At 46.7% G+C, this 20,016-nt stretch overlaps 1 protein-coding gene across 7 annotated transcripts in view; it reads right to left on the reverse strand.

The window, feature by feature from the left end:
• The window catches only part of KIF1A (kinesin family member 1A), a 4,129,412-nt gene that overhangs the window by 2,779,085 nt on the left and 1,330,311 nt on the right, over positions 1 to 20,016 (reverse strand). For all 7 annotated transcript variants that reach the window (XM_069618139.1, XM_069618143.1, XM_069618141.1 and 4 more), the window contains exons 19-22: positions 17,342 to 17,425; positions 16,241 to 16,421; positions 15,485 to 15,557; positions 14,924 to 15,017 (exon numbers count right to left, since the gene is read on the reverse strand). In XM_069618139.1, coding sequence (XP_069474240.1) covers positions 14,924 to 15,017; positions 15,485 to 15,557; positions 16,241 to 16,421; positions 17,342 to 17,425 — 432 coding nt within the window. The remainder of the gene's footprint in view (positions 1 to 14,923; positions 15,018 to 15,484; positions 15,558 to 16,240; positions 16,422 to 17,341; positions 17,426 to 20,016) is intronic.

The following is a 20,016-nucleotide window of genomic DNA, read 5'->3' on the forward strand; positions in this document are numbered from 1 at the left end:
CTTCGCCACTCTTTTTGATTGCTTACTCTCTATTCTCTCCTCCTATCGCTTCTCCCTTTTCCTATCTCCCCCCTTACTTTCTTCTATGCACTTACTCTATCAGAATTGTCCCTGGATCTAGTATGATAGCAGCCTCGTCTGCCTCCTCTCACCTCCCCTTACTGCCCCCCCCCCCTCCAGCACTATCTGAAATATTGTCAGGGCTAGTACGATAGTCACTTGTTTTGCTCCTCCCCTCACTTTCTGCACCCCTCTCCCTCACCTTTTGTTTTTCTCCGGCTCTACCAGAAATGTCATCAGGCCTAGTATGGTAGTCACCTGTCTGTTTCCATTTCCTTCCCACTCTCCCGCTCCCTTCCTTATCTATCTCTTAGCTCTTCCACTATCTGAAATGTCGTCAGGCCGAGTACGATAGTTAATTTCACATCCTTACTGTTCATGGCCTGTAAGAATGTCATTGTATTTTCCATTGTTCCCTCCCTTGCCTTGAAGCGCTTTGAAACACGTTGTGTATAGGCGCTATATAAATAAACTATCATATCATTTCATATCATACTATAGAATGAAGGTGGTGCTGGCTATGCTACACAGAACAGAGATTAGCCACATATTACGCTCCCTACAGTATGAGAGGGTTGAGTCCAGAATTTGGAAGAAGGCATTGGTTCTAGCGGATTGTGTACCCATGAAGACCTTATGATTGAGTTGGGTTTCACAGCATTGAGTGCACTGTTGGACTGGAGGATTCTGTCATTGCACAGGAAAATTCTGTTTGGCAGGTAGCCTACAGTCTGGGAATCGGCCGGTGAGTAACTTTTGGAAGAGAGCGAACAGAATCTTAACAAGGTTGGAAGTATCAGTGGAAGACCTGAAGGAATATCCCAATGTGGTGAAAAGGACTTTATTGAGAGGAGACTGGATAGCTACAATAGCAAGCACAAGGTAATCTCCAAGGAACTATAGTTTATCATTTCTGGATAAACCGTTGGGAAGCATTCCCAAATACCTGGATCAATTTGCAAATGCATATTGGGCCATGCAATTCCTGAGATATAGGCTGAACCTGCTCCCTACAGGAGAAATTAGACAAATAAGTTCTCGAAATAGAGAGATGGGGGTTGGTTGTGTTCTGTGTGGAGATATGAGTGTGCTGCATAACAGAGAACAAAGGGTTCTGCACTGTCCGGCACTCTGAACCTTCAGATCCTTGGTTCTGGAAAATGTGGTCTGCAATTACGAAGTGCTAGATGCTACACTCTTTTTCGCTTGTGTCTCCAGTGGCGAGGGAACGATAGCTACAATAGCAGTTATACATATTTTGAATAGAGCTGGCTTGACAAGACTGAAACTGTTAATCCACTGCAGTAATTGGTATCTAGTTATCTCTTTTGTGTTTGCTGTGGCTCACCTTCTTATTATTGTCTTATTAATGTATGACTGTTTTCATCTTCCGCTTATGAATTGTTCTCATACAATTTTTTTAATATGTATAATCACATTATTTAGGTGTATGTATTAATGTATTTTATGTGTCTTTACTTTTTAAGTTTTTAAGTTTGACTTGGAGCAACCAATATCACAATAAATAAATAAAAACATATTTAAACTAATGACAATGTATTTTTTCCTAAAGGATACAGGGAGTTAGTTATGTTGAAATATCAGTTTAAAGGCGAATTATTTATTGGAAACATGAATGTAACTTGGTGATTATTATCTATGATTAATGGAGACCGATAAACGGGTGATATTCTTTGGGCTATTAGTTACACGTGGCTGGTTTGAGGACTGGGTATGTCAACTATATTTAGAGTTCATGACGACATGTCTTAAAGAACGCTAAACTGAGTTTTGAAATGAGGCCATTGGGTGCGTGCATTGCAACACCTCAAAGCTTGTTCCAACTTTAGAAACAACTTGTGACCACATAGTCTAAGCGGCTCCAGCTAACACATACAAGTTGGACAGTATAAAGATGTCCTGTGGTGAAGGGATTTGCATAATTGGTATAGAGTTCAACATGAGTGACACCATGGCAACTATTAAACATTTGGTTTTGTTTGAACAACCCAATTGAATATCTTAACTGAGTTTCATGTGTGGTTCTCTCTCTCCTTCTCTCAACCCACCATCCTGGTGCTTTTTTTCCTTATTTCAAAATATATTTGTTTCCAAACTGTGAGGATTTGAATTGAAATACGCATTTAAATGGCTAATATATGTAACAAAAAAATCCCAGAAACCAGTTGGATGGCTTGTGTGTCTGTTTTCTATATTTGTGGGCATTCTTGTCTCATTTTTTAAATTTGATTGTTTTCTCATCATGTTGTACATTGTTATAATTTAGGTGTTTTTTGATGTTGGTTGAATATTATTTTTTCTTTATGTCGTTGGCCACTTTTATATTGGAATTAATTGTGTTATACAGCCCTGAGGAAGACCTTGAACGGGTCGAAACACGTGTTCGCAGTTGACGATGCTAACACATTCATTGGACAATTTGAGTTTTTTGATAGCAAATCATTTATGTGCTGTTTTTGAGTGAGGTTAGTAGCGCAGAAGTCCAAGCTGTGTAGTTTCTTATCTTGGAAAAAGTTGTCACTACACAACTACTCCCCAGAATTAAACAACTTCCCCTCCTACATGACTAAGTCAGGATTAGGTCCCAAGTTCAGCATCAAGACAGCCACCATCCAGGTCATGGACCATGCCCTCCAAATCATGCAAAAGGGCAACTCATGCTTCCTCGTTCTCTTTGACCTTTCAGCTGCCTTCAAGACCTTCGACCACTACAGCCTCCGCTCCCTCTTTGGCAACAGCATGGGATTCACTGGCGCTGTCCTGAATTGGTTTACCTCCTACCCATCAAGCAGGTACTAGACACTTTACGTTCATACAGACTCCCACTCTCATACATAGGAGCCCAAAGCACCATCCTCGCACCCATCTAACTTTTACATGGAGTATCTGGTACCCTCCTCAAAGATCCCGATTTAGTCACCCACCAATACAATACGCTAATGGTGCTCCGTTTTACGTAAAATGTACAAATCCAGCAGGACACCAATTGTCCCTGCGATTACCTAGCCACCATCCAGTCCTGGATGTCGCCAGCTTACCTAATACGTAACCCCTGAGAGACAGAATTTGCCCTCAACCGTCCACTTGTTGAACAACTATTTGTCCAAAAACAGTTCAGTGATATGCACCTAGAAGGATTTGATCAGCAGCTCTCAGATTCAGTAAAATCCTTTGGCTTCACCATTGCCAGCAGCATGTCCTTCCAGAAACGCATATGCAAGAAGGGCAAAAATGGCTATGGTGTGGCTCCAAATCTCCACCCTTTGCACCCCTAAAAGCAGTCCACCATGCCAGAGCACACCTACAGGTGGGCGGAAACCTGACCACATTTGACCTATACCAACTACACTGGCTTCCAATCCAGGCCAGGCTGAAGACTACATGTATCATCTACAAAGAAATCACGAGTAGCACACCAGCATACCAGGTGGCTAGGCATCACATATCTGGTGACACAGCCACCTTGCGCAGACACTCAACCAACCAGCATGATTCACAATTTGTCTGCAAAGAGAGGACCTGCAAACAATCCTTCTCTTGTCACAAGCCCACCCTCTGCAACTCATACCTGGCATCGGCTCGGAATGCCCCCATAATTCACCAGTTATGCAAAGCCCTCAATATGTAACTTTTCAACAACTCCTGACCAAGCACCCATGCACTAATCCCAATGGACGAACCGACTGACGAAGGGACAACAACCTCTACTCTACTGTTAAAAGATGATCAAATAAAAAGTCCTTTATATTTTAAATGATGTATTATGTAATATTTTGGTGGCACAAAAGACATTCTTTTATGTCCTCTCTATTTAATAAATACTTAACTTTTGAGAGCAATGGGAGTTGACTGCTCTAGGAATTTTTGCTTTTGGCGGGATCAATTGTGACATGATGCACTCAGGGATATTTACATTCAAGAGTAATCCCAGGAATTATAATGGCCCTAGGCCTCCTTTGCAAGATGGAAAGTGTTTGAACAAACTAGCATCTGATGTCCTCTCTAAGGCAAATGTATGAAATATATAATTAATCTACAATAGTGTAACTTAGTCAGGTATTCATCTTTCATGTTTATTTCAGAAATGTACAAAACATTCCATAAAAACCAATAGAGAATATAAAATACATATCAACACAATGAAAATCACAGGAATACAATCTCATACAAATTGGGACCTCATAAAATGTAGCCACCATTCAATTCCTTATGTCTGATCGTACTCCTAAGCAGACGCTTTCTTATGTAAGTGCTGATTTCAGATATGTTAAAAGAGACCAGCTCACCCGTGGTGATTCAGCCCAAAGTAGATAGATTAAGGCGTGCCGATATTGCACAAAGCCCAATTCGAAAGGGTAACGGTAGTAGAACTCCACACACTTACATACACGGGACAGAAAAATATCAGATGGGCAAGGTCCTCATATGGAGCATCACACACAGGGCAAGACTGATTAGCACCCTCCCCAGACCAGGCTGCCACAACCGCCCGTAGGAGAATGCAGTGAAACCGTGCCCTAGTTATCAGGACATGGTCCAATGAGAATTCCACCCACAATAAGTACTTTTGTGAGGCTGGGAACATAATAGTCATTAGCACTCTGTTCTTGGATTTCAACATCTCCATACTTTCTCTGTTGAGCCCAACATGCTCATGAAAACGTCTAACCCACAATTTTTCTTCACCGCAGGAGAGCACATTTGGAGGATGAATCAGGTGTGAAATATTCAGAGCCATCATTTGTTTCTTAAAGTGGGACAACCACGGGACCTTACCACAAGAATCTTTGATGATCATAAAAGGAGTAGAGTTGCTCATAGGTAAGAGTTGCTCTCTCATAACCCCATAATCTGAGCCAAAGGAGAATAGGCTGCAGGGAGACCACTTCATCAATTAGCCTACAACCCAGTTCCATATGTACTCCAAAGTTCAGAGCTGATGATGGTAGGCCCAACATTTTCGAAAATAAGTGGTTCTCCACTGTTTGGATGGGGCTAGTATTTGTATAACCCCACAGCTCCATCCCAAATCTAGCAGCCAAGCATTTTACCATTGTACAATTTAAGCAGCAAATCAATCGGTCTAACTCTGAACATACCCATAGGCCTGATTACCCCTCCCATTGCCTGCTTAAATCGGACAGCCTGTTTGTTCACGTGAGGAGTGGGGCCCAGGTTGGGAGAGAATCTGAACCCCAGACAGTCAAAGTTATCGACTCTGGGGATCACAGCACTCTTACAATACATAGCTCTGAATTCTTCTCGGCATTTACCAATAGGTCCAAGCCATCCATAAAACAGCTATAATTAGAGATAAGCCTCTGCAGAGCTCCAGGGGTGTGTGCCATCAGAACTGTATCATCGGCATATACCAGAACCAGCACAGACCATCCCCCCATTCTAGGTACATCAGGGGAGGATCTCAGTAGATGCTTATATAAGCCATTAATATACAGACATAAAAAAGCGGTGCCAGGACACAGCTGTGGCGCACTTCTAGTTCAACTGTGAAGAAACCCGTACAATGCCTATTGGAGTCACTCCTAACACTAGCCTGTGTTGGGTTATGCAATCTGGGCCGGAGGCTCACCAGGGTGGGGGCAGTTCATGGATCCGAGCAAGTTCCATAACCTTGCACGATTGACCTTGTCAAAAGCCATGCTCAGATCCACAGATGCCAAGTAAATAGGTTCCTCCTTTATGTAAAGGGAATGTGCAATTACCAAATAAAGGTTAAGGGACTGCTCGGCTGTACCCAAACCAGGCAGGAATCCCAGCTGCACCAAAGAGGGAAGCCCCGTACTTGTGACCCACTCCTCTAGTCTAGCAAGAATAGCCCGACCAAAAACCTTAAAGAGGGAATCCAATAACAATATAGGCCTATATAAGGCAGGAAATTCCTGTGGCCCCTTTTTGTAGATCGGCTGGATGATGGCACAAGATCATGATGGGGGTATCACTCCGCCCGCACAGATGGCATTTAAGCCCTGCGTCAATACTGGGGCCCAAAGCTCTGGAGCCATAAACAAATCACCCGGGATATTATCTGGTCCTGGTGTCCGATTACAAAGTTGACAGCCAATAGCTTTCGATATCTCATCCACCGTGAATACAATCCCAACATCATCATCACCCCCTCCAACCGGATTCCCCATACTACCCAAGGTTGCAGGACCATGATGCATTTCCCCATTACCCGCACTATACAAGTTTGAAAAATGATCCAGCCAAGCCTTATCCGGTACATTACAGACCAAAGTTTCCTAATTGAATATGTAAAACAGTCCACAATGTGCAATGTCCCAAAAAAGTTTTGCGTTGTTGTCCCTAGAACCACCAACCCATGTGTCCCATGCTTCGTCTTCTATGGCCCTGTTCCTATTAGTGAGGACCTTCTTATAATGAGACCTAGGCCTGGCCAGGGGAGCGTCCCTAGGTTCCAGGCCAATATCAAGACTGATAGGGAAGTGATCACTACAGATATAATTTATCACTTTAATCCCCACCAGTTCGACCCATAATTTGACTTGTCAGGTATTCAATATACTCCATCAACAATGGCATGTGGTAAAAACATGAAGGACCTTTGTCACTCTGCACCCAAGAAGCATTGAAGGAAATTGACAAAATTACACATTAATTCAAAACACCTACATTTATTGCCACAATCCTGAGTAGATTAAATTTCTGTAGCAGATGAAAACTGCTCTAGACAATTTTAAACTATTTATGAAGTGTCTCTAACTGGGACGACAGATCTACTCTGCTAGAAAAAGAACCCATCTATAAGGGACTCAGTAAAGTGAGATTCTAAGCTATCTTAAATGAAATCTATTCAAACCAAGTCTTTGTGGGCACTGCAAAGAGCATACATAGGGAGTTTAGCTGTCCCTCATAATACAAATAACCATAGAGAATGCTACAAACAAAATGTCTGAAGTCTAGGATTTTTAAAATACGTTTGTATAGACCACCAGGGGGCGCGGGCAAGATGGCTGCCTGCACTTAACGCTGCCCATACGGCCCCGGGAAACAAGCTCTGAAACATGCCCTAACGGTCCATAAGCCCCTTCTTTCCTCGAAATTCTTGAGGGGGAGCTGGTGGGCGTTGGAGCGAACTCCAGAGGTGCCCCCATTCCCCCAACAGCAGCGTGTGGATCTCGACCCTCCCCCTCCCCCAGGTGCCCTTGCAGAAGCCCCGAACGTGTACCGCTTGGTAAGCGGTTGCGCCGAAGGAGGAGGAGCCGGACGCTCCATACGCGCCCGCTTGAGGTGGAAGAGGTGCCGACCCACTGCAGCGGGGCCGTGTCCCCCACCCAGAGACCTGCTAGCCCGTTGGGTGCCTTCATAGGCAGTCCTCTCCCCGCTCCCCCGCCCTCGGAGTCAAGTGGCGTTGCAGTATTGGTACGGGGGAAACGGTTGGAGCAGGGCCTGGTGCGGCCTGCCGCACATCTTCTGACCTACACTCTACACCTTCTGACCTACGGCTGTGTCCCCCTGCTCCCCCCACCCTCAGCGACGTGGACACACACCGGCCCCGGCCGACGCGGTAGCGCATCTGGGCCCCTCTTCTGCAGCCCGCACTTCCAGATCTTCGTGGCGACAGCGGGGCCTGCACACAAAGAACCCCAGAGGAGCCACATCGAGAGGCGGGGGAGCTGTGGCAACATCAAGGTAGGCTCGGGCCGTCGCGGGAGCGCGCCTGGACCCCTTGCCTCTCCCCCTGCCTGATCACTGGCGCAGGGCTCACATAGAAGAGTCTACCACTCCGCCTCACATTGTGAGTTCACACCGGGCCCCCCGCTGTGGGGAGTCCCACCCATAACACCTGGCTGCACGTCTGGGAGGCGGCCCCACCCCACCACTCGCACAAGCCACCCCGGGTGAGCGGGTGGGACGCCATTTGCCCAATGAGGCCCAGCTGGAGCCCGCACATTTACCAGCGCCCTACTGGAAACAGCAATTGGCACCGGGGGGCAACGCAAGAGGCCACACCGAATCGCCGCCCCCCCTCACCATACCAAATGAGCACAAGGGAGTAGGGCAGACTGGGCCTACCCTCGGGAACCCCCAACATCAAACTTCTGGTCACCGCCTAAGGCCCACCCAGACCCCCCGGGAGTGGCACCAATGAAGATTCTGGCACTCCTCTGACCCAGGACCTGATCAGGGACTTGGGGGGTCCTGGTGAGTCCACTGTTGTGGATCATAGAACGGTGCTCAGAGATCGGCAGATAGCATTCACCTCAAATAACAGCATGTATAACCCTGGGCTCTGGGAAGGCACTGGGGGGGCGTCCCGTCGGATCGCTGTAACTCAGGACGACTGAAGACCCATGAGCTGGAAAGAAACATTGGCAAAATACCAGTTCACCCCAGGACATCCGAAGATGGAGACCGGCCCCACCACCGCGCAGACTCCAGATATGAACACCATGCAGAGCAACATTCAGATGATCCTTGAGGAGATCAGAGGTATGAGGACAGATATGGGCCCCAAACTGGCTGACCTCACGACTAAGGTCTCCACGTTAGAGGACCGAATGGATGGGGTGGAGAATAACCAGACATCAACGGACTTCCTTGAAGCGCAGATGGAAACTAGATTTAAGGAGCTACAGCGTCGCGAGGAAGATCTCCGGCTCAAGGTCGACGACATGGAAAACCGTGAGAGGAGAAACAACTTGAGGATTTTCGGCCTGGCGGAGACGGAGGGGGAGACTCAGGCGGGCCTGGAAGGTAAAGTCCAAGACATCATGAGGATCGTTCTGGGGTCGGACTCCAGAGAGACACTCCTCCTCGACAGGGTCCATGGGCGGGCGAGGCGGTAGGGTCCCACTTTCAGTGCTGCTGAGATTTCACTACTATAGGGACAAGGCCAGCCTTTTGGAGAGGGCGAGAACCTTGTGAGACATTCAGTATGGGAACTCCAGGTTGATGATATACCAGGACCTCTCGGCCCTCACGCTCCAGATGAGGAAGAAATGCAGATCCATCACCAGATGGTTACAAGAGAAGGGGGTCCGCTACCGCTGGGGATATCCATTCTACCTAGCATTCGAATGGCAGGGTCAGAGATACCAGCTAGTCACGGAGGTGGACATTCAGAAGGCCACGGACGACCTGACAGGAGATCTTGCGGGAACATCGAGAGACCAGAGTGGTGGCGACAGGGAACACGGACGTGCCCCTCAGGGCCCAGATCTCACCCAAGGGAAGCTAAAAGTTAAGGGCTCTCGGAAATTTCAGAAAACCAGACATCCCCCAACGGACCGTGGTGGACCCACATGATCACACGAGCAGTATTGAAGGCCTATCTACCAGGCCGAGGCTCAACTCATGACCCTCTAGGGATCTTAATGATCAGGGGAATGTGCTGTCTATCTCATGTTTCCTTTTTGTTTCCGCGGTTGGCGGATTTTCGTTTAAATGACACAGGTTGAAAATTGAAATGTTCCCCGATGAAGGGCTGGTTTAATGTATTGAATGACACTTGGCGACTTGCCCCGGGTGAAAGGTGGTGGTTTGCGGCCCCGCGCCGTGAGGTGAGTTCTGAGGGCTAAGCGGAGTGGTTCATATGTCATGTTCGGGGGGGTCAAAAGGGAGGGGGCGCCATCGCTGGGTCCCCGCTCCTGGCAAAGAGAGGCTAACACTCCCAAAGACAGGGCGTGATGAAAAGTTCTATGTTATAAATTTTCCCGGGGCCAGGGTAGCAACCCTGGCGGTTCGTTGTTCGCTTTAACCCCACATGGGGTGCCGATGACGAACGCCTTACGAAATGGGTAAGGGAGATAGAAGGGGGGAGGAGGGTGGAGGGGCGATGTTTTGACGGGGTTAGGGGAAAAGGGGAAAGACAGTTCGAGCCATGGTTACATGTTTTACAACGAGTTCTACTTAGGAAACACACAAAGGGCTCTAAAGAGCACAAGACAAAGCACAATAATGATTGAAGGGAAAATAGGCACGCTGAATGTTAAAGGCCTCAACTCCCAGAATGAGAGGTCCCTCACGAGAAACATGTTTCATAAACAACGTTTATTGGTCATCTTCTTACAGGAAACACACTACAAACAGGGAAAGGAATCGAAGATAAAGGGGAAGGAAATTGGTAGTAATTATTGGGCCTCCCACAGAAGCACCAAGAAGGAGGGGGTGGGCATTCTCCTGGGCAGGGTGCTCTGCCTTACGGATATAGAAACCAAGAGGGGCTTTGGGGGATGGTTCCTGGGAGTAAAGGGTATCTGCGAGGGGGAACGCATCACCCTGGCCACCCTATATGCACCCAACTCGGGCCAGGTGCGTTTTCTCACTCAGATCTTCAGAGAGATGGATGAATGGGCAGAGGGGGCCATGATACTTGGCAGGGTCTTCAACCTTATAATGGACCCCTGTCTGGACTGGTGGTCGGCAAGGGGGGGAGCGCCTAAGGGAATCTCCAAGGACAACCTGGCCATGCAGACCCTTCTGAGGGAACACTACTGGGTGGATGTATGGCGCAAAACATACCCGGGCCAGGGTGGGTACACCTTTTTCTCACCTCCACATTACACCTACACTATAATAGACCTTCTGTTAGTCTCAGAGGAAGGGAGAGGGGAGGTTGCACAACCGAGGTTAGAGGCAATAACATGGTCAGATCATGAACTGCTTATAGCCGATTGGTCATTGCCCGTCTCCCCGAGGTCTTCGCGATGGCGGTGCAATGACACGCTCCTAAGAGACCCGATATTTAGAGAATTCATGAAGAAAGAAATGACAGCCTACTTAGAGATGAATGATAACGGGGAGACGGACATGACTGTGGTGTGGGAGGCTGCAAAGGCCACCTTTAAGGGCCACTTAATAGCTGAGGGCTCAAGGCGCAAACGGGAAAGTGGTCTAATTGAGAATAAGATCCGAACAGAACTGGGTGCCCTGCGTGCTAGGCTGGGCCTCCCTGGAGAGGACCGAGAGGCTCTTCTGGTGGAGATGCAGGGCAAAAGACAAGAGCTGCATATGGTCCTCATAGGGGAAGTCATCAAGAAGGTGAGATACACTAAACAAAGGTATTACGAGCGGGGAGATAGGGTGGGGACCCTCCAAGCGCAAAGGACCAGAGGCTGAAGAGTGGAGAGAGGGGTGGGCCATCTCAGGGACGGAGGGGGTGGGATTCGTAGAGGCAGGAGGAAAATAGCAGAGGGCTTCGCCGACTTCTACCGCAACCTCTATTCCAGTCAGGAAGGCGAATCGCTGGAGGACATTCGGACCTACCTTGCAGATCACCCCGTGCCCCGGCTGTCTGACTCCGAGCGTGAGACCCTGGAGGGGGAGATATCGGAGGAGGAGGTGGAGGGCACCATTAAAAGATTGAAGGCGGGAAAGGCCCCGTGGAGGATGGCTACACGCCGGACTTCTACAAAAAGACCCAATCCATTCTGGTGAAGCCGCTGGCCAAACTGTTTAACCAAATCAGAAACCGGGAGTCGATCCCACCGACATTCCTACAGGCTCTAATTACTGTAATACCCAAACCAGGCAAGGACCAGGCGGATTGTGGGTCGTATAGACCCATCTCACTCTTAAACTTAGACGCCAAGATCTTTGCTAGGATCCTGGTGTCCAGATTGGAGGGCTGCCTCCCCTGCATAATACACCCTGACCAGGCGGGATTTGTCCTAAACAGACAAGGGCTCCGACAACATGCAGAAAACTCTCCATGTGATTAGTTCCAGGGCGGTTTGTGAAGAGGGTGCGCTTTTACTGGCTCTTGACGCAGAGAAAGCCTTTGACAGGGTCAGTTGGGCTTTCATGGGGGAGGTTTTCTCGGCTCTTGGGATGGGGCCAAGGTGGCTGGGTGGATGTTGGCACTCTATTCATCTCCATCGGCTAGGGTGGTTGCAAACGGGACGGAGTCAAGGATGTTCCCCCTCGCGCGGGGTACACGACAGGGTAGCCCACTGTTCCCCCTAATATATGCACTGGTGATGGAGCCATGGGCCATCTCTGACCGCAACGATGAGGCTATTAGAGGGGTACAAATGGGAGACACACAGTGCAAAATCAGCCTATTCACGGATGACGTGCTACTCTACGTCACGAGGCCCTCCCAGCGGTCCCTAGGATCCTCCAGGGTCTAAGGAGCTATGGAGAATTGTCAGGGTATAAAGTCAACGTTGCGAAATCGGTGGAATTCATCGGGGGAGATCTGTCGGATTCAGAGGCAGCCTATGTGAGAGGGCTCCCCTTTAGACTACAGGAGGATGGGTTCCACTACCTATGGGTTCAGGTGACACGCAACCCCGAGGGCCTGTTTCCGGGTAACTTCCCTCCACTCTGGTCTGAATTCAGAAGGGACATAGAGAGATGGGCAAGATCGGGCCTCTCCTGGATGGCACGCCTCAATCTTATAAAAATGGTGATTTTTCCCAAGTTCCTATTCCTCTTTCAAATGCTCCCCATACAGATCCCCAAGACATTCTTCACGGAAACTAAATGAGTCCTCCTGAACTTTCTCTGGTCTGGTAAGAAACATAGGATCTCCTACGAGGTATTGACCAGGCCAAAGGAGGACGGTGGGGTGGGATACCCCGACCTGGAAAGATATCACAGGGCTTCCCAGCTGAGGGTACTGATTGACCACTTCACCCCAGGAACAGAAAAACAATGAGTGGCCATGGATAACAGGGTCCTCGCACCGGTCACAGTAGAGGAATGGCTCTGGGTCCCAAGAAAAAACATCCCTAGAAGGGTTTTGAACCACCCAGTCCTAACAGTATTGTGGTCCGTATGGAGGGAGGGAGGTTACTACCATTTGCTCACAACCTGGCCCGCTCCACTGAGCTGCATCTGGCCCCCCCCCTTCATAGATAAAATAGCAGAGCCAGCCGCGTTTCAAAAATGGTTTGAGGCCGGCCTGTGTAGGACCGGCCATCTTTGGGTGGGGGGCTTGTTTCTACCCCTGAAGGACCTGGAGGAGGCTCTGGGAATAGGTACCCTGTCCCCCTTCCGGTACCTCCAACTTAAGGGGAGATACCCTCAGGAGAGACCTCACTGACTTTGAGAAGCTCCTCATTTCCACCCAGGGCTCTAGGGGGGGGTGATCTCGCACCTCTACAGACTCTTTCTGTTCTCAGTCCCAAGGGATCCACCACCGGCACGCAAACAGTGGGGGAGGGATCTGGGGGAGGAAATCGATGATGAAAGGTGGTCTGAAATGTGCAGGCGGCCAATCGTTCCACGGCCTCGCTCCAGTACCGACATCAGGCCCTTAAGGTACTGCACAGATGGCATTACCCCCTGCAGAGGATTGCTAGAATGAAGCCGGGATATGACCCACACTGTTGAAAGTGCAAGACGGTAAGGGGGGACTACATTCACATGTGGTGGGGCCGGTGGTCCAAGTGTATTGGGGAGAGGTGCTTTCCTGGATCAAAGGTGTTGACGGAGTCGAAAGGTCCCCTTGCCCCTGGCTATTACTCTTTGGAATTGATATAGGAGATGGACACGAGGGAGCCCGGAACCACATGTTACAGGTCATGCTGGTAGTGGCTAGATGCTGCCTGGCACAGAAATGGAAAAGCCCTGGTATGCTGGGGGAAAAGGTATGGGTCACAAAAGTACGGCCCATTTATGACATGGAGTTCCTCACGCATCTGATCGACGAGTCTAAGTCAAACATCAAAGAAATATGGCTCCCTTTTTTGAGAAATACGGACGCCCTGCCTAGTGGAAAATACTCACACGGGGGGCCTCCCCCCCAGATGTGCCAGGCTGCTGTCCACTGGTCCAACTGGGAGCTGCTTAAAGCCAGGCCCAAAACTTTAGCGTGCAAAGTGATATAACGTAATAACATTGCTACGCTCTCCAAGAACTCGCTAGGTGAACTGTACAGGAGAACTCAAACTGGGGGTGGGTGGGGGGAGGGAAATGGGGATGTGTTATAATTGATTCCATGGAAACTTCTGTTTGAATATATTATGCAATGGAATAACGCAAATACTAATAAAATATGATTTTCAAAAAAATGCATTTGTATCCCAATGACCACCACATGTAGGTATTTGGTTACCAATATGTAACAAATCTAAAGGATGGCGTGACCAAAAGCAAAACATGTAGATGCCACCAAGCTACTCCTCAACAAACCTTCTGAGTGGAAAAACTCACTGTCGAACAAAATGGTGGCCATATGGTCTACAAAGAGCGTTACACCAAAAAGGAGGCGTGGCTGTAGCAAGGTCATCAATAGAAGTCCCTCTGATAGAAAAAAACTGCTAAGAAACCAAGGCCTGTAAAATGTATAAGAATCAGAGTTAGCAAATGAAAATGGAAAAATGCAATTTTAACATAACCGGTACATTTTAGAAAATTGTCCTACCTCTCAGATGAGCTATTGGGAGCAGCACACCAAAAAGGAGTTGCAACTATAAGGGAACTACAATAGATGTCCATCTGATAGCAAAAAGTCAAGAAACCAAGAAAGCCTGCAGAACATTTCAGAGACTAGCACAGTTAAGAAATGGAACCCTTAAAATGAAATTCTGACTTAACAGGTACATTTTGGAACATGTTTGAGAAAATATTTGCTCTGGATATCTTTACTCCTCCCGATCTCCTTATACTGTTAATGCAAAAGACTTGAGGTCATGTTTCACTGTGCAGCGCTTAGAAACAGTGTTTATAAACCCTGTGTATACCATTTATCTATGCATATTATGCACTATGCTATTTTGTAGGAGTAGACTTACATCTAGATTGTGCAGTAGAGGTTGGAAAGGACGAAGTTGGGATCTACTCCCAGACTTATCTGAACACCAATATTCCTTCCCTCCGGAAAACAATTGTGTGTTTATAATATCCATACCTTCGTCTTCTGGTTCCTCTTCTTCCTCAGCCAACTCCAGGTAATACTTGGAGTCCATCTGACGTTGTAGTGCCTCCAGTTTGCTCTCGTAGTCCTGGAATTGAATAAGGGATAACAGATGGAAAGTTTTGGAGTGGCAGAGCATGCAAAGAGTTTAAAAACGTCTGTATATTTCACACAGAAAGGGATTGTGATTTTGTTTCAACAAGGAGTATGGAGTAGAATGGATTAATTCAATACCTGATATGGCAATTTCCCAGTGCATGGTGGAAAAGAGTACCATCTAAACGCACATTCATCAATATGCTTCCTATTTAAACAAATACAGTACATGATGATGGCCAGTTAGATCATGTCTAGGGGTAGGCTCCATCTCAATCTGGAGACCTTGCACTTTAGGATTCTGTTCACTTGTTATAATCTTTGCTGAGTTGTTTTTATAATCTGGCCTCGCAGGGATTATGACACCTCCTCAAAGACCCTATAATCTCTGGATTCTGAAGCCCCAACGCCTTACTCTGCCAGCATGCTGTGTGTCAATCCAGTCAGAAAGATACTCACCAGTCTCTGCTGCTCTAGAAGATAGTTTGCCTCCTCCCTCTCCTTCCGGTACTGATCCTCCAGCTCCTGGAGCCTGTGGGGAATTGTAAGGAACCCAAATAAGGCAACTCCCTACTTTGAAATCCTACAGTCAAGTTCCATCTTAACTGTGCCTTCTTTAGAAACCTCCAAAATATTAGCCTACTACTACTGAATAACACATATTTGACACATTTTGACACATTGTTGCTGTTTCGTCAAACTCTAGTCTGTCTATATTAAAACCATCTACACTGCATCAACAATTATCCAGGAGTGCTGCATTACTTTAGTTTGATGTTCAAACCATCTAGCTATTATACCAACAGTAGAATTATTACCAATGTCCTCCAATGCAACCTTTCCCTTACACACAGAGCAACCACCTTTGTTGGTTTGATTGCATCAATATTATTTCTATTATTTGTCTGAATAGGGTGATCATTGGGTATATACCAACCTAGTCTTGAAAAACCTTTCTAGGCAATGCTTAGAATTTTGAGAATACTATACTGAGTTGGTTGGTCTGGATAAAAAATGCTGGCCAAACAGTCACAGCCGTACATTACAAGCGCTTAATGCTACTTTGATCTCTCCAGAAAGTTGCCTTTTCTCCTCTCTTTTCGTTCACTTTAACCGACCTGAGCCTTTGTCAACATTTTGGTCATTCAGTGCTCATTACTATCTCTATGCTCATTTAATCTCATTCTCCTTCTTTGTTCCCAGCTTCTCTCTTACCGCTGTTCCATCTCCTGCTTCATGTCAATACCCTGTTTCTCCAGCAACTCTCGCTGCGCAAAGGCCCAGTCCACAGGTTCCACAGGTGTCTCAGCATAAGGTGTTCGTTCACGCTCTTGCCGTGCCTGTTCTGGGTGATTGAACCTGAACACATGGCTCTTTCCCATGATTATGCGATTTCCTGCAAGAGGGGTTGTGAGGAACAAGGGAGGGAAGGTAGTATGCCAGTTAAATATAAAACAACCCCACCATGAACACAAAATGTGTTTGTGGAGACTTCACTTCACTGAGCAGAGACAAATCTGCACTAGAATAATTAATGTAACCTCTACCCCTTCACATTCTTGTTTGTAAGGATAGTTATACAACCAAACAGTTAAATCATATCCTCCCCATAGAACACTCAGCCAGCAGCCCAGGTTCAGCAATCGAGTACCAATGCCAGATGACAGGCTGGGATTAACCATGCAAGGAACTGGTATGCAAAATTGTGTGCTCTGCTGGTGACAATCATTGCATATCTTTCCAAAACAATGGTTTACAAGCCAGAACAGAAATATGCAGTGGTTGACTGGGAAATGACAGACAAGTGCACCATGTGGGTGAGTGAAAAAGTGGGTTGCAGTGTTGCAAAACCAAAAGGTTATGGGCTGTACACTAATGTAATATGTTAGAAGTAATTTATAAGTGCTGGCATCAGTCCAACCACTTAAGGCTTCTTCAGGGTAAGCCCCCCCCCAAGCGAAGAACAGAAGGTTCCTACATAAACACACGTTCCCAACACACAGTGGACTACGTATTGTCCAAGAAGTGCTCTGCTAAGCTAAAGAGACATCACCCTTATTGTGTAATGTACACCCAAGCACAGTCTTGTACAATTTACGCCTTCTTCAACATATACATATACATGATGGTGAGAACCACTTGACATCATGCGATTTCACAAGAGATATTTGAACTGTATACAAGACTAGTGTTTCTAGAATACCCAATTTAATGCAGGTGTTGGTGGATCAGTGGCCTATTGATCCCTGATCTGTCTTTCCATATATAACTACTGCACCCAACCTCCCCCACCCTACCCCATCAGGCTTTACACACCGGAACGTAAGATGGTGGGCTCCATGACTTTCTTGCCATTGACATAGGTGTTGGCTCCTTCACACGGTTCCAGCATCACAATCACTGTGAAAGAAAAAATAGGGGCATTAGACCAAATAAGAGGAAACCCATGATCTCTAAAGGCAAAGCAGATTTCCTAATAAGGTGATTGTAATGTTTCAAGGTAAATCAATGCTTTTAAATTATGGAAGGAATGGGCAAGAGTCTGGTTTATGCATGATTACCTGATATGTGACGGTCACTGCCCCAGCCTATAAAGAACACTTGTACGAAGCACTTTTGATTTTGGGTTTGGTAACCTTGGTTTCTTTACATAATCTGAATTTTCAAGGGCAAAGTTATTAAAACAGATTTGTATGCCCTGTTATTACTATGATATCTCATGTAATAGATTGTGCCCTACTGATTTTGCGTCGTGTATATACATCCGGCAGCATCAGATCATTATCATAGCAGGGGGCGCAGTGAGACTCCTGCATTAAAGGTCCCTAAATGTTGCTGCTCTTCACTACTGGACATTATGTTGGATCCATGATCTGTGACCTCAATTCCATTTTTCCGTGTACTCAGCATACTTTATGGAGCGTGTCTAATGTTTACTCACAGAACAACATTTTAAACATTAGTTCCAAAATGTCTACTTCTAGGACTTTGGAGTCTGTGTGTTGTGCAGACTAACTTCAAAATGTCAGAATTGGACCCACACAGCATTTGTTTGTGGTGTCTTGGGTCATGGCATGATGTCAGAGATTTTGGTTCATTTGGATCTCATAACTGGAGGCCCTAACAGAGAGGAAAGCTAAATTGGCCTTAAATGTATCCACTTCCAAGTCCCTAGGAAGTATGCCTTTGAAACGTCAATTGTCAGAGTAGAAGGTCTGAAACGGCTGAGAGAATTTCAGAGGAAGACAGATCCTCAGACAAGGAGTCGAGGAAGAGGCACAAAAAGCAATCCAATTCAAGGAGTGATGCACACCATTCCTCCTCATCCTCCTCCAAGAAAAGGAAAAGGTGTCATACCAAGGGGACCTTTACTTTGTCTTCATACTAAAGGGAACAGGTAAAATGTCCATCAAAATCCTTGTCCACTGAGCAGTGGGAGCAATTTTGGCTGCAGATGCCAGACATTTTGCCAAATCAGGGGCACTGGCAGCTTCTGCGTCAATATCAAAGACACAAATAGGTCCCACTGTGCCTTCCAAGGCTGGCAGGATACCTCTAAAACTTCTGCCCCGGTCGGATAAATGCCACTTTGCAATGGCCACATTGTCACTCAATCTCGGGCTTCAATCTATGAGATAGAGTTATTGATGACGACAGACCCCTCGAAGGAGACCCCCACCCACCCACAAGGGGGGTGGACGAGTTTTGGAGTCTAAGTGGTGGTGGGTAGGTGGGGTAGAAAAGATAGGGGGGTAGAAAAGACACAGGGTGGGTGGGTGTAGAAAAAGTGGGTGGGGGTAGAAAAAGTAGGGGGTGGGTGGGTAGTTTGTTAAGGCATCATGAACTAAGGCAGACAACAGATATACTTTTCTATAAAATTACTTTATTTTTCTTATATGTCAGGATGGAGTAGGGCCTAACTTGCCCTATGCTAAGGTGCGATTTCCCTACCTAAAGAAACTAAGAATAGTCTGTGTCATTAAGTTTAACTCAAACGTCTGTGTGTCCAAAACCTGCACTTGCCCTCACAACTAAAGATACACAATCTGCAGGGATATGAGCAACAAAAGAAATAGTGTTCTCACAAAGTTCTGCGCGTCTTTCAGCTCCTAGCTTGCTTTTCAGATTCTCCTTCCCCAAGTTCAAACAGTTCAAAAGGCCTCAGGGATTACCTTCCCCAAGTTCAACAAAGTTCCAAAAGACCTTGTGGTGCCCTTCCCCAAGGTCAACACAATTTAAAGTCTCAGGGTTCCCTTCCCCAAGAAAGCAGCTCTTCTAGATTACAAAATCAGCTATTTAAAGTCTCTCAACTTTCAATAATGATTTAAAATCAGCTTGATAACCTTTCAGGGTTTTCAATAGTTCACAAAGATTGATCCTTTCTTCAGTCACGGTAGCACTTATTATTCAATACAGTTTCTGTATCTTGGCTTTCCCTTTGTTCTTTCCAAGTAGGGTTTACTTGGCCTAGGTGCAGTTGTCAGACCACACAGTCCACTCATTACAGGTCACGCCACCGATAATCCTGGGCATTTGGTTACCCCCTTATGGTTTCTCTTTCATGAACCTGTATCATTGTTCAGCATTCAATTCTACTTCACAGTCTCTTGACTTTGTCATACCTTGCTTTCAATATGTTGGGTATCTCTGGACTCACACTTATTTTAGATTCTTTTTGCCACAACTTATATCTCATACAGTCCTTCAGGCCTTCTTGCCCACAAAGGTTTTCCTCTCTGAACCTGCATCATTAGTCCACATTCAATTCTTCTTCTCCTTGGCAGTCTCCTGAACAGTGCCAGTGTTCAGATTAATTCAAAACCTTCCACCCATCACTTTTATGGTTTTAGTTGGTCTCCCTATGTGAGAGAGGGTATGCCCAGACGTGGGTCCCTGCTTGCTGCGCCATAGGGAACCAAGCTGCACCTCACTTAGGAGGCCCAACAAGGCCGAAACATGCTGGGGTTGCTTGTGTTTTTCCATGCAGAGGG

Source organism: Ambystoma mexicanum, chromosome 10 (assembly GCF_040938575.1).
Source record: "Ambystoma mexicanum isolate Mex_15411 chromosome 10, UKY_AmexF1_1, whole genome shotgun sequence".
Taxonomy (NCBI): domain Eukaryota; kingdom Metazoa; phylum Chordata; class Amphibia; order Caudata; family Ambystomatidae; genus Ambystoma; species Ambystoma mexicanum.